Source organism: Melospiza melodia, chromosome 6, assembly GCF_035770615.1.
Source record: "Melospiza melodia melodia isolate bMelMel2 chromosome 6, bMelMel2.pri, whole genome shotgun sequence".
Lineage (NCBI taxonomy): Eukaryota > Metazoa > Chordata > Aves > Passeriformes > Passerellidae > Melospiza > Melospiza melodia.
In genome coordinates, this window is record NC_086199.1 from 57,835,802 (window position 1) to 57,850,384 (window position 14,583).

Genomic DNA, 14,583 nt, shown 5'->3' on the forward strand with positions numbered 1-14,583 from the left:
CAAGCCAACTTTTGATTCTTTGGGGAATTCATATTGAAAAAGATTGGGCATTTCCATAGAGCACAGGTTTTCATTAAGAGCAAAAGGTATCAAATAAACCCAATTAGCTGAATAAGTGTGATCTCCAAAGCCACCATGCTCAGCCAATCCCTCTTCTAACAGGATGCAAATTTGTCTCCTGTGCTTTTATTAAAGTTTTAGCTATAGGATTCAGTATTAGGTGGTTTTGATTAGCCCACCTGTTAGTAGGAAATGACTTCCAATACTCTATTGCTGTGCTGTCCCCATTATTTTTCCTCATAACTACTCTTTTTACAAATTTTAATTTTTTTAAAAATTAGGTTGATGGCTCTGCATGCCTTCTGTTCATCCCAAGGGAATTTTAGATTTGAAATCATTATAATGGATATTTGAGACACACTCTGACATTTACTCAATCTAAGGTGTATTTGGTGGTCTAAAACAAAGCTCTGACCTGCACAAATTGCTCCATGTGTATCTCTGGAACAACACTGATTTTAGCAGCAAAACTTGGATCTAAAACCTGGGATAAAATTGTGCTGTGCATCCAGGGTATCACTTTTTACTCACTAGTAATGTTATTTACCTTCAAATTGTTGATTGTGTTTCTCAGCACATATATAAGGGAGGCTTTTGTGCAGAACTGAAATCCATGCATGATTTATGTTTTCTAAGCATGAAAATTATTGAAGTTGTTTTTTTTTAATTTAAAAACACTGTAAAGATTGTCTTGCTCATTATCAAACTAAATGCATTCTAATAATGCTGTATTCTACCCTTCACTGGTTTGTAACAAATTAGCAGAATTTAAAGCTCACATGAACATGCCTGAGGACATGAGCATTCCATGAAGTATCATTCAATTGGTTTAATTTGATTTAACATTCTGCACTAAAAGAATAGTGTTGGAACATAATGAAATAGTTAAGGGAATAAATCACATGGGACTCCATTTTCTTCACGGTGGAAAAAGCCCATTCTTTATTCACAGAACTCCTTTTTATAAGTTTTACAGACCTGGTGTGTGACTCCAATTGGTCAGTAGCTTTCTTGCCAGTTTCTTTATTGGTTATTAACAAGTTATTATCCTGAATTGATTGGTCACTCAATCCCCAGGGTGTTTGTGCAGGAAATGTTGCTTGTGATAGATAGAAAAAGGAAAACTATCTAACAGTGTAAAAACAGTTTATAGAGGTGCTGGTTGTTTTTCGCCCAGGAGCAGGTTGTTGTGCTAACAAACTGCTCACACCAGGATTGCTTTCACATGGGAACTTGCAAAATGCTAGCTTGATTTAGAAGAAACGGCTAACAGATTTTTGAGGCCTTTTTCTTATAATTTTTCCACTTTACTACAACAAATAGTGACTTCAATAGTAACCTTTTTTTACCTTGTGTACTGTGTGATAGAAGCTGTCCTTGCTGGGACAAAGCCTTGTGCCTTTTTTGCCAGTCAGCAGCTGCTCCCAGAAGTGTTCTGTGCATGCTCGCCCATAAATGAGAGAGAAACTGAGAGAGTCCTGCCTTTCCTACTCCAGGAAATCACCTGTTGGCCATTTCCCTCTTGGTGCATTTGCAGGGTGTTCTGTAGCCTCTTCATGGAGATTTTTCTCTCACTGTTAGCCAGATCAAGAGCTGGCAATGCTGTTGGGGGAGAAAGAAATTTGTTCCAATCCCCAAGGGCTCCAGGTGGCTCTGTGAAGTCAGGAGCTGGTTTCTCTTGACTGCTCTGAGAATTTAGAGCACATCCCATGAGACTTACTTGGGAAGCTGCTTGCAGAGTGGGTGTCTTGCTTCCTGGCTTATCAATTAGATAATGTGTCTGTCTTTTTATTCCTCCTGCTGTTCCAGCTGTGCCACTTCTACAGGGCTGGCAAGAAAGCTTGACGAGCGTTTCAGCTCCCAGGAATTGGTGCTGCAATTCACCAGTGCATGTTGTAAGCATCATTTACGAGGAGGAGGAGGAGGCAGTGTCAGTGCAACACAGCTTGCCTGGCCTCCTCCTGCTTTTGCATGTCTCCAGAGAGCAGAGCTGCTAGCAGGCACCTGACAGGCTGCTGCTCTGTCATTTGGGAAAGCATGGAGAGGTTTCAGTGCCACCAATATATGACAATTGTGTTGTGCTAGGGTGTAACGTGTGAAAATGTGATTAGCTACAAAATTGTAGGTAATTCAGATATTTTTTCAGCTTCAGTCCCTTATAGGAAGGATGCAAAGTAGAGGAACTGCTAAAAAGAGCTCTTCAGCTTTCTGCCACTGTGGGCATCTTTATCAGATAATTTTTTAGCACCTTTGTAACTCCTGCCAGCAAACAGCCTTTAACAAGGCTCAGTTTACATGCCTGATGAGCAGAGCACTGGAAATTGCCTGTGCTGCCCTTTCCCCTGGGGTGCCTTGTGGCTGAGTGGCACAGCCACCCGTGGGCACAGCCTGCTCCTTCTCATGCCTGCGTGACCTCCCAGGGCTGTGTGAAATGCACAGCAGAATGAACAGTTTGGGTGGGTTGTGGTCTGCTGCTTGGGCCCCCAAACCACAGCGCTGCTGTAAATGCAACCTTGGAAAATGCAAAGCAATTATGATTTTAGTTTTGTACAAGATTTAGGTTAAAAAAGACCTAAACCTCATGGAAGTGGTTCTTAGGGATACTCTTAAAAGATGTTCCAGAACTCAGAGTTTCCTCAAAGCATTTGTGAATGGAGGTGAACGTGTTCTGACATCTGAGTAGTGCTTTTGCCAGAAGCAGAAATGTTGGGATGCTTTGGGGTCTGTGTGTCCCTGTCAATGTGGAATGCTGCTGCTAAAGCTCCAGCAGCCCAGCTCTGAAACTGAGGACATTCAGAATTAGCATCCTGCCCATGGGCAGGGACTGCAGGAGCCATTCCCAAGGGACAGGCAATGCCAAGCACCTGGAAAACAGGAGAGGCTCTGATAATGGTGTAATGTGAGGAGTAATAGAGAGCTTCAGGTTTAATTAACTTACAGGCCACTCTCCATGTGCACAGACAATTTTGAGTCAAGGAAAAAAAGCACATGGAACAGTAGAATGTTACTGATCTTGCTTTAAAACCTTATATTATGTAAGTTTAAACCATCCAGTAATTGAAAATACTGTTGTTAGTTATCATAAAGAGATGACTTGACAAAGTGAGCAAGGCATGGAAATTCTGTTTTTAAAAGAATGTAAAAAATTTGGATTAAAAAAAAAGATGCACCTTGTTAAGGTGAAATAGAGTGACACACCACCACCCTCTCTAAAGGACTGTTTTCACACATAGAGTAGTTTGCAGGAGTGTGGCCAGGAAAATGCAGTGTCCTTTGACAAAAAACCCCAAACCAACAGAGCCAAATACAGTGGAGCTCCTAGGCCAAGAAGTCAAGGAATGAATATCAGAGGTGCAACAATGCAGGTGTGCAGTTATGGACGCCTGCTTGAACTCTTGGTTCCCAGCCCAGGCAGACACTGAGATTCGCCCCAGTTGTGCTCAGTTATTAATGAGGGTGGAGCCAAGTTCTGCTGCTCACTTTGCTTTGAGGAAGATCATGTTTTGCCACCTCTGGATTTACTATAATAATTTGCCTTATGAACTTTATAAAGTGATTTTTCTTTTTTCTGACTAGCTGCTTCTGCCAGCAGCACATTACTCCTCCATCACTTCACCTGGATTGCATCCTGTGCTGTAAAACTGGTATTAAGGAGTTTCTGTTCTGTCCTTGGGTACACCTCTGGGTGGGTAAAGTTGCTCCAGAATCACAGAAAATCTCAGAAAGCACAAGTAGATCTGTAACAAGAGGGTACAGTCTAAAGTGCAGCTCAATTTTAATCATCTCCAAGCCCAGTGAGAATTTGGACATGCAGATATCATCAATAAGCACGGAAATGAGTCAACTGAAATATGGTGTTTTTCTAAGAGTTTTGTTGCCTTGTTTTTATTTTCTGTATGTTGAACCAGGTCTAGCCACTTAGGGCTTGAAGGATGCCTCAGTTTCCTGGAACTGCCCATGTGATCCAAAAAAGCCACAATACTGAAGTGTGGTTTATAGCATTTCCTGGTTCGCATGGCTGGTGTGCATTGCTTTATTTCTGGTGGTTTTCTTTTTTCTTTTTTTTTTTTTTTACCTTCAGGTATCCTTTCCTGCCCCGTGTGCAAGCAGACCTGCTTTGCAAGGGATGTAGTTGAGAATTTCTTCCTCAAGGACTTTCCCGTTGGTGATTCAGCTATGGCAAAGGTAAGTGAAAGCCACCAAGTTGTGGCTTGTTGAAACACTGCCAGATGAGCACTGAAAGCAGAGAAAACCTTGTTTTAAACAATGAAGATTCTCTGATAGTTTGCTTATGCAGCACTGTAATTACTTCATTACCAGAGATGGACACACTGCCTTCATAGTAATTTTAAAACTTTAGTTGAAGAATGAGTTTTACTCTTTGTATTTTAAATAGTCCACTATAAGTATTGATACTCATCTATCTGTGATAATCAACATATTAGGAAGGTACTGAATGTCTTGGATTCCTCATTGTCCTCTTAGCTCTCAAAGTAAGCAATCATAGACTTGTTGGGATTAGAAGGGATCTTTGGAGGTCATCCAGTCCAACTCCTCACCAAGGCAGGGTCACAGGAGCAGTGTCACGGGAACACATTCAGGTGGGATTCAATGTCTCCAGAGAGGGAGACTCAATGAACTCCCTGGAACAGCTGTTCCAGTGCTCTGACACCCTCAGTGTAAAGGGTGACACACCTTCAGTTTAGATGGAACTCCCTGTGTTTCAGTTTATGGCCATTGCTCCTCATCCTGTCCCTGGGCACCACTGAAAAGTGTCAGGAACTATGCTCTTAGCCCTCCTTTGAGATATTTATAAGCATTAATGAGATCCCTCTCAGCCTTCTCTCAGCTAATCAGGCCCAGCTCCTGCAGCCTCTCCTCCCTGGAGAGATGCTCCAGACCCCTCACATCCCCTTTGAAGCCTCTGTTGGATCCTCTCCAGTATCTCCTTGCCTCTCTTGAGTTGTGGAGACCAGAACTGAGGAGAATGCTCTGGATGTGGCCTCTCTGGACATCTCCAGAGGGACAATCCCCCTCTCTACCTGCTAACCAGAGCAGCTGAGTCTTGGCTAAATTGTTACACCAGCATCACCCCTAAGCTCATGTGAGCAGTTACAACTTTCTGATTGTCTGTTTTAATGATACAAAAGTCACATCATATTGCAGTTTGCCACTGGGGAATGGATTCAAAGGGAGGTATTGGGTTACAACTTTGGCATTGTATATAGATGGTTTTAACTTCAATTAAATGCCCAGTGAACAGGCAGGGCTATTCTCACAGCTTTGCAGTTGCCACTAGTTTGGGTGGAGAGGAGGAACAGAGAAAGTTGGGTATTCTTAAAGAGTAAAGAATGTGTAATCTGATCCACAGTGTTCTGGGGACATAAAAATAATTAAAACAAGCAAACTGTATTGACATCTTCAGGAGTACATTGCTTGCAGAGTGCAACTGAAGTTGATTTAAAACAGAAGGGGTGTATTAACATGCACTCTCCAAAGAGAGGAGGAAAATTCAGAAGATACTGCTGACTTTTTAAAATGCACTTATTATACTGGGATTTCTTAATTACTGTGACTTGCATAATTTACTTTTCAATGAGAATGTGTGTAAAAAGGAAATCAGATGAGAATATCTAATGTCTTCAAAAGCATTAGATTATTTTTTCAAGCCATCCTTAAAAGAAGGATTTTCTACTCTGTAATCCCTCAGGAGTCCTAAGAGCAGTTCAGTAATGCAGATTTCTCACTGGAGCACAGGAGTACCCTAGAACAAATGTGAACCTTCACAGTTTTCAGCTTCCTTTTCATTAAGTCAAATCATGTAGCTTTGCTTGCTTTCTGTCTTTAACCACCACCACCACACTCCAAATGAAAGCCACAATTTCACCACCAGTGACACCAAAAGGAGAAGCACCTGATCATCCACCTGAGGCACATCTGAGCTGCCATCATCGTCTTAATTTGTCTTTTGTGTTCAAGTGGGAGTCTGTCAAGGCTTGTAACAAAGTGTTTGGAAGCAGCAAGGTGTCTCTGAGTGTGTGAGAGAGTGGAGCATGAATGATAGGATGTGCTACGTGCCAGCAGCAACACTTTCAGAAATACACAGTTCAGAGTCTCCTGCCCAAAATCCCATTTCCACATCATAAATAATGCAGCTCTGGGAACACTCTGCACCTTAAAAGTGATGTTAACACAGTGCAGTGTCAATACACATTCCAGTCAGGCTGGCAGCTGAACTGCTGCAGGTGAACCTGTGCTTAAGCAGTTCTGGTGATGGCACAGAAGGCAGAACATCCTCAGCTTTTTCCTGAGCAGGACCTAGGTGGGTACATTTGAGACAAGTCACTTCTTTTCATATAGTAATCTTTATTTCCCAAATTAAATATTCTTGTGTTTTGGTTATATAAGTTTTATTAAGCTTTTTGATTTAAATTACTATATGTACCTTTTGGAAAACATTGCTGATAAGCAAACGGCTAAAATAACATTGGCTTGCACAAACAATTCCCTCTCTAAACAATTAAACACTTTTAAAACTTTGCATCGTTGGCTTATTGTCAAGAATTCCCCAATCTGTTTGTGAATGAGTATTTAGAAACTCTTCAGTAATGGTTTGATAAGAGACCTGTTGTGAAATGCCAGACCCATGGAAGGGAATGATAAAATTTAAACTAACTTTAGCAAAACAAAAATTTTTCGTCTTGTGCTGAAGTGAGTTAGAGCTTGACTCACTTGTGTCACGGAATTTAGGTGGATATGGATTTTCCACGAAGTGTTAAAGCTGTGATTTAAAACTGAGACAACCAGCTCAGAGCTGCAGTAGTTCTTCCTTCAGACAGTGTAATTCCTGAGCCACCATGAGCAGAAACCCTTCCCAAGTTCACCAGAACTTGCATCAGGGGTTATGAGCTGGGCACAGGCTGCTGTGTCCTTCTCTTCACGTTCACATCAAATAGCTGGGATGCAAATATTTCAACTCCCAGCTGAATTGAAGATCAGCTGATGCCCAGCAGAAAGGACCCCATAGGAAGTGATTTTCCCCTCTCTTCCTATTTGCTTGAGTAGCCCTGAGCAGAAGCAATATTGAGGAGATTTGTGTGTGTACATAGCTGTAGTAGAAATACTGTGATCTTGAGGGAAATGCTTCATTTTAATCAAGTGGTGGTAAAGCCTTGATTTTTATGCTTTGATAAAGGTAAATTTACATCACTGTGCTCACTCTGCCCATGAGTTTTTGTGGCTGTGGTGAGCCAAATACATGAATATTGGGAGTTTTTGAAACAAGGCGTTTTATACCTAAAGCAAATCCTTTTTAAAGGAATTATCGTTGTAGCTGTCTTGAACTTACTCTTGAGTTCATTGTGGATACAAGATGTTGAATTATCCCCTTCATTTCTGTGCTGCTCTGTTCATTTCCCTCTGTTCATTTCCAGTGACATGTCCAGGCAGCAGGGCCTGTACAGCAAAGGACATTCCCTAAATTGTTGAATCAATAACATGTTGAATCAAGAAAATACTAATTAAGGTTTCCAGGTCTTCTCATCTTCCTGTGCCTTTTGTTTCCAGTTCACCACATGTGATATCAAGCTACAAACTGAGCTCATTTTTGGCCAATTCTTTAGAGGACAGGAACTAAGTTTTTTAATAGTATGTGGGTGTCCCCACGTTGCTTTCTAGATTGTCTCACCTGTAGGATGTTTTATGTATTTCTCTGAATGTTACACAGTTACAACCAGACTCTTAAAATAACTTGAATTGCTTTAGTCTGTGGACAAAAAATATAAAAAAAATATTAAGGTCACCAATGTGCATGATAGTCTGTTAAGGACAGCAGTTTGTACAGCTGATTTGTCACGTGTGTGTTTGTAATTGCACTTTTTGTTCTTAGAGCTGCTCCATGTGCAAGGAGAAGAGACCAGCCCACAGCCTCTGCACCAGATGCAATAAGTGGTTGTGCAGCACATGCACAGAGGAGCACAGACATGGCCAGGACCTTGGAGACCACTTTCTGTCGTTGTCCCTGAAGGGCTGCACAGGTACTGGGGGCACACTGGAATTTTCTTTGTTCTTATATCAGTTATTCAGCTGCAAAGGGAGCAGTTGCAGGCTCTGTGCCACAGACAGCAGGCTCTGTATGACTCAGAAGGATATGTATGTGTCAACAAGAGATGAGGTGATTTTTCTCCAACTTTAGGGCCATTTCCACAATCAGCATTCCATGGTATTGGGAAAAAGTTTGAATATTTGTGTTTGACAGATAAGATCTTCTCTATGTGCTTTTCCAATGATGGGGCAGGGTCTGGAGAGCTACAACAGCAATAGGCCTTGCCTTTTCAGTATTTCTGTCCCAATTTGGGGAATTTCATTGAGGAAACCATGACAAAGCAATTCCTGTGCATATGGACAAGGTGTGTGAGGGAGCCACAGACAGCAAAAGGCTGTGATCACTACAGGATGTTCCTTTCAATTTGTGCTTGAGCAAACACAAATTAAGCCCACTGGCAAATATGTCTCACCCCTCTACAATGGTGATCTACAGAAAGTATTACCATATTAGTCATTATTTTCTTTACTAATAGGTCAGAAGTCTGTAGCAGAGTATGCTAACCTAAACTTATATAAGCATTTTTAAACTAAAAATAAGAATTTGTGCTGTGCATTTATCCTTCTTCATAAGGAAGATGAAGGGCAGAAAAAGGAATAAAAAAAGCCCACTGATTATTTTTATTTTCCTTTAGGATTTTTCTTGTAGAAGACTTGCTATAGAAGTTTTTTTAAGTACTGGGCAGTCATATCAAGCAGATTTTGAGGCACTTGAGACAAAAATATGAATTCCTAAATAGAGTGTAAACAAAAGAAGTCCATAAGAATGGTAATAATAAAAACCACAAATTACATTTAAATGATTTTTGGGTCTTTTCTAGAGAATTATATAAACTGGAGTCCCCCAGTTTCCCCTCACATGTCCTGATTGGATGGCCAATATGTTTTTCTTCTAGAGCTGATGACAAGATAAGGGCTGTGGTTTTGAGACTCCAATTGTTTATAATTTCATGTCACTTTAGCTGAGATTACCATCTCACATTGTTGACAAATACTGGTAAGAAATTATATGTGTGGCTTAGCTGTGGGTCTGTGTGTGCTCTATAAATAAAAAGATGCAGACCTATAAAAACCTGAGAGAATTTTAGTTTAGCACTAAATTCCCTGTGTTGAACAAAACATGAGCAAGGAACTTGGTGGTTCACATATAGACTAGTTAATAGAGAAATTATTTGGAATGTAATTGGTGCTTTTATATTGTTTTTATTATTATTAATGTATGTTTTATTTATTAATGACAGATATGCCTTCAGAACAGATCAAAGAAAGCAAATCCTGGGATATACCAGAACTCAGACTGTTTGTATTTTTCCCTTCTGGAAATAAACACACAGCATTGTCAGTCAGGAAGGATTTAATGTGTTTGGTGTGGGATGTTCTGAAAACAGCACCTTCTTTGTGAGCTCTTGAAACTATTCAGAGGTCTTACACTTTTAAACTGTTCCATCTTTTGCCATTTCCCTTGTAAGGGCCAGAACTTCTGGCAGTGGTAGATTCCTTGGCTCAGAAATGAAGTAAAGTAGCAAAACACCCTCACCAAACACATTAAACCCTTCCCATTTCTAGTAATTTTAATAAACTATTTCTTGAGCTTTTCTTGAGAGCAGTCTGAGTCATTGAGAATTATGGAAATGGAGGCAGAACTCTGTAAGCTGAGATTGCTTTTCCAAAATTGACATCATCTGATCAGAGGAGCAGAGATTTAAAACTTTGTTAATTATTCAAGAGATCCACCTGAGATAAAGAAAATATGGGCTGTAGAAAATGGTGAATTATCAGAATTTAGGGCAGCTGAGCTTTCCCTGCTCACCAAGGAAGGTTCTTTTTAAGAAGCTAAAATTGGTAGTTGTGGTTAGGTGTTTGCTTCTAGAAAAAAACAAGGTTGTGCCCTTGTTTAGTGTCTGATTTCTAAGTATTAAACCTATTTCAAAACTGAGAAATGTTGCTCTGAGCTGAGTAAAAAGTAGGTTAAGAATGCCATGGCTCAGTGGCAGTTCTCACTGATCTGTCAATTGATCCAGGGGATTACTGATGGCAGAGGCTGTGGGTCTGTGTTGCAATTAGATAATACTGATTTTATTCTTAGTTTGCATTTGAAATCTGCCTGTCTCTTAAATCTGACATGGTATTAAAAACCCCAATGAATTCTCTGCGATGATTGCAATCACCCAAAGGCTAAAGAACTCTTCAGAGAGAGAAAAGGGAGAATCATTATATAGGATTGTAACTTCATGATATTAACTACATGGACATTAAAGACCATATCTCATTATCAGTTTGAGCTTAATATAGAAAACTTGATCTTGAGTTTACAGAAAAATAGTTTGTATGCTCTGCAGATACTGAACACTTTGAAAGGCTTTTCCAGCCCATAAACTGTCAGAAAGTTATTATGGTCTTTTTTTTTTCCCTTTTAAGATGTAAAATCTGATCACATAGGGGATGATCTTTGACATCCTCCTTGGATGTATATTGGTTGTACAACCTCGTTATGTGCTTGTCATCTGCAGGTTTTAATAAGAAGTACATATTTACAATGTAATCAGAAAAAAAAATTGTTGTCAAGGTGAATTCAGTTTGATCCTTTCTAGTAGAAAGTATTGGAGTGGGTGAAAAAAGCCCTAATCTAATTTCCTCCTTTATTAATGCTACCTATTAGCATTTGATTCAATAATGACATAAACCAATAGAATTTCCTGAAGAGCAAAGCAGGGTGCTGCAGTAAATAATTCATAACAATGTGAGCTGTGTAAGGTTGTTACATAAACTCTTGGCCTAATCTGTCACAAATTATCTTCTTGCACATTGTTAAGAAGGTGGAATGAAAGTCAATGGAACTGGAGGAAATAAATCAAACTCCTCAGAAACATTTAGAGTAGATAGCAATCTAAAAACTGGGCCATTTGACATGTGTTTTTTAGAGAGTGGCATGGATTTTCTCCATATTTGCACTGCCATTATTAGCCATGAAATTTTCTTAGCCATTGTACTTCTCTGTTGTGAATTTTACAATTTGAAAATGAAGTGGCTGAGCCAGTATAGCTTGCTGCACTCTGTGGGTCTGTGTAATTGCAATAGTTATCACTTCTGAATCTACAAAAGGCTTCATTTTGCTACAGGATGAGAGTATGGTCTCTGTCCTAGGTTGGTTTTTTAAAAAGTATATCCGTAAGTAAGAGGTTTGGTGTGGGAAAATGGAGATATTTCTTTTTACTTCATGTGAGCAAATAATGATGTATGAATTATTAATGCCTTTATATAATTTAAATTTTTATCAGTACATGTTATCTAAGAATGCTTGTTTAACTTCTCATGTGTTGGTAAAGAGTAATGGGACAATGTCTTTGTTGGATGCTCTGAGAAAGCACCCAAGCCCTTCTTTGGTGGTAGAGGGTTGGCTTTGCCATGGTTTATCTTTCTTTTTATGGCATCTTTTGTTGACAGTGTTCCTTCTCTCTAAAACAGTTCTACCATTCAGAAAAAAGGCAAGAAGAGATTGTACAGAAATAATGCTTCCACTTTGCATGCCTGCTGTCCATTCTAACTCTTTATCACATTACTCTCTAGAAAATAATTTAAGAACAGATTCTAGGCCCTAATATCAGCCTCAGCTGATGAAATTTGTGAACTGCGTTGCAACAAACACAAATTTGGAAAACAGTTGCTCATGTGACTTTTTAAGAACAAAGGGTTTCCTTGCTTCTGCTGTGACTGCAGGTTTATTTAATTTATTTACTATTCTACATTTTTCAATAGTTTTGTTGAGTGGTTGACCAGACCAGGGCATTTAAAGTTGTGAGACAGGTGCTCCAAATCATGATACTTTAAACTCATGAGTGTTTAGTATGATTTGTTTGATGGCTTGTTCCTGGTGTGCTCAGTTTGTTGGATGTGTAAGGCAAAAAAAGCAAACAAACCCAGCCTCAGATAATCAGATAGTTCCAGATTCTGTGCTTTTAAAAAATGCCATGGAGACTTTCCATGAAACTGTGAGGTTGGTTACTCTTTTTCTGAGCTCCCCTTGTGAATGACAGCCTTGCTTTGCATTCCTCAGCAGCTGAAGATGAAGCGAGGGAGTTTTCCTTGTTCTGCCCAGTGCACCCTCAAGAGGCCCTGAAGGTGTTTTGTGAGACCTGTGACACCCTCACCTGCCGCAGCTGCCTCTTGGCCGAGCACAAGGAGCACAGGTACCTCACTGCAATGGTGCTCACCTGGGCCTTTGCCCCTTTTTCCACCTGGGCCTTTGCCCCTTTTCCACCTGTGCTTGCCAGCTGAAGCTGCAGGCTGCTCTGAATTTAAAAGCCACAGCAACCTCAGCTCAGCTGTCTCACGGGTGATTTAACTCACGTCTGTCTCACTGCTCTGGCAGAAACCCTCCCTGCTCTCAGCTGTTTCCATGAGCACAGAAAACCACTTTGTGACAGTTTCCCCTTCTTTCACAGGTGCAGGCATCTCGATGAAGCACTGCAAAATCAGAGAATTATCCTGGAGAATGTCATAACTAAGGTGGAGGAGAAAAAAAATGGGATTCAGGTTTCAGCTAAACAGATTGAAGACAGGTAATTGCTATGTTTCTTTTTTTTTAATGCAAGTAGGTGATCTGTAAAAATAATATTTTCACTAAATGTAGGTCAACAGAATTAAATGCCACTTCTTTTTTTTTCTTGGAGAGTAGAAAAGAATAGGAAGATTAAAAATGTCAAATTCATGTTTAAGTGGCGCTGACAAGTCATGGCATTGTAATACATGATTCCATGCTCTTTGTAAGGCACGTGACAGCTGAGTTCAGAGTTGAGATTTCTTTGTATAATTGGCTTCTGACCTATAATTTGACAATATTACAACTAAATATAATTTTAAGATATTTTATATCTACAAGAAACCTCAAAACAGGGTGCAATTTCAGTCAAGATGAATATAAAAATGAAAATATTTAATTATTTGAACTGGATTTTAGCTACTGATTATGCATTTAGTGGCTGTTGGATCTCTCTTCTGCATTAATAAAACCAAGAGTACAAATCTATTTATACTGGTTATAATCTAGTATAAACTGGAAGTTTTGGATATATTATGTGTGTATTTGTTGAAAAAGAACTAAAGACTGTTTTGGCATGATGTTTGAGAGAATCCATCAGCATTAGCATGTCACATCCAGAGAGGGGTGGTCAGGGTTCAGAGAAGTGGGGGAGAACTGATGGGAAATGATGATACAACTCTTACTGGTGTTCTGTCAGTAGACAGGTCACTTCTTGTAGCAAATTGCTGAGCAGTGAATAGATGACACATCAGGGATATGTACCTCTTACCCACAGGTTGCTTGAAGTAAAACATCTGTACAAAAAGGTGGAAAACCAAATAAAAATGGCCAAGATGGTTCTGATGAATGAAATTGATAAACGAACAAATATCCTCCTTGAACAACTGGAAGTAAGTAGGGCTAGTTGCATTTGATACCTTGGGAAATCAAACTAAATTACATTTAATCCCAGTGCCAGTAGAAAGAATATAGACTGTGGGATCTATTGTGCCATTCCTTATATTTTCAAATATTTGGGGTTTTTTTCTGCAGACTTTATGGAATCAATGGTTGACAAAGATTCAGGGCAAAGTGGTAAAGTATTTCTTTATCATGAGTTAACCACATTTTCTAACGCATTTACAGAGAATGTGTGCACCTTTTGAGCACTTAGAAAACAAACCTGATTCTGATTTTAATGTTTCATTTGTTGGAGCCCACTAACAGCACAATTAATCCCCTGTTTCAGAAATTAATTTTTTGGTCTAATTTCTGTAACAGAACTTGTGAGTTTTGACTCTTCAAATTTTTGGATGTCCAGTTGAAGCATATGAGATTTTATTTTGAAATGTGCTGAGAAAAAATTGCTGATCAGAATTTCCAGATGAGAAAGTGGCCCACATGTGAATTTGATCCAAGTTCTACATCTTTCTTGGGGGTTATGTTATTCTGTTATACCAGGGCTAGAATGATGCAGATTTTTGCTCCTGGGGATGTCATTGCTTTTCCTGAATTCAGAGTCCTCTCCTGAGTTGTATTTACTTTGTTTCTGTGATGGGTGGTTTAAAGACCTCGTGAAGAACAGTATTGCTGCAAATACTGCATAATACCGTGCCAATAATTGCATCTGTTATGTGTGTCTGAAGAATGACAGCCCTTTTCTACTGATTCATGTTGTCAACAGAAAATCACCAGTGAGAGGAGGCAGAGGCTGGAGCAGCAGCTGCAAAGTGTTGTGGTTTTAGGCAGACAGGTGGAACATGTCCAGAACTTCATCAGCTGGGCCGTGTGTAGCAAAAAAACCATCCCATTTCTCTTCAGTAAGGAACTGGTAAGAGAATGCTTGTTGTGCAGTAATTGTGAGAACTGCTTTAAGGTTCTGATGTTGATCAAATGAAACA

General features: G+C 39.7%; 1 protein-coding gene across 2 annotated transcripts in view; it reads left to right on the forward strand.

Annotated features, from left to right (window-relative positions):
• Positions 1–14,583, forward strand: part of TRIM66 (tripartite motif containing 66) — a 45,982-nt gene that overhangs the window by 8,001 nt on the left and 23,398 nt on the right. For both annotated transcript variants that reach the window (XM_063158508.1, XM_063158509.1), the window contains 6 exons: positions 4,142–4,245; positions 7,949–8,096; positions 12,218–12,350; positions 12,606–12,722; positions 13,479–13,593; positions 14,367–14,513. In XM_063158508.1, the coding sequence (XP_063014578.1) occupies positions 4,142–4,245; positions 7,949–8,096; positions 12,218–12,350; positions 12,606–12,722; positions 13,479–13,593; positions 14,367–14,513 (764 nt within the window). The remainder of the gene's footprint in view (positions 1–4,141; positions 4,246–7,948; positions 8,097–12,217; positions 12,351–12,605; positions 12,723–13,478; positions 13,594–14,366; positions 14,514–14,583) is intronic.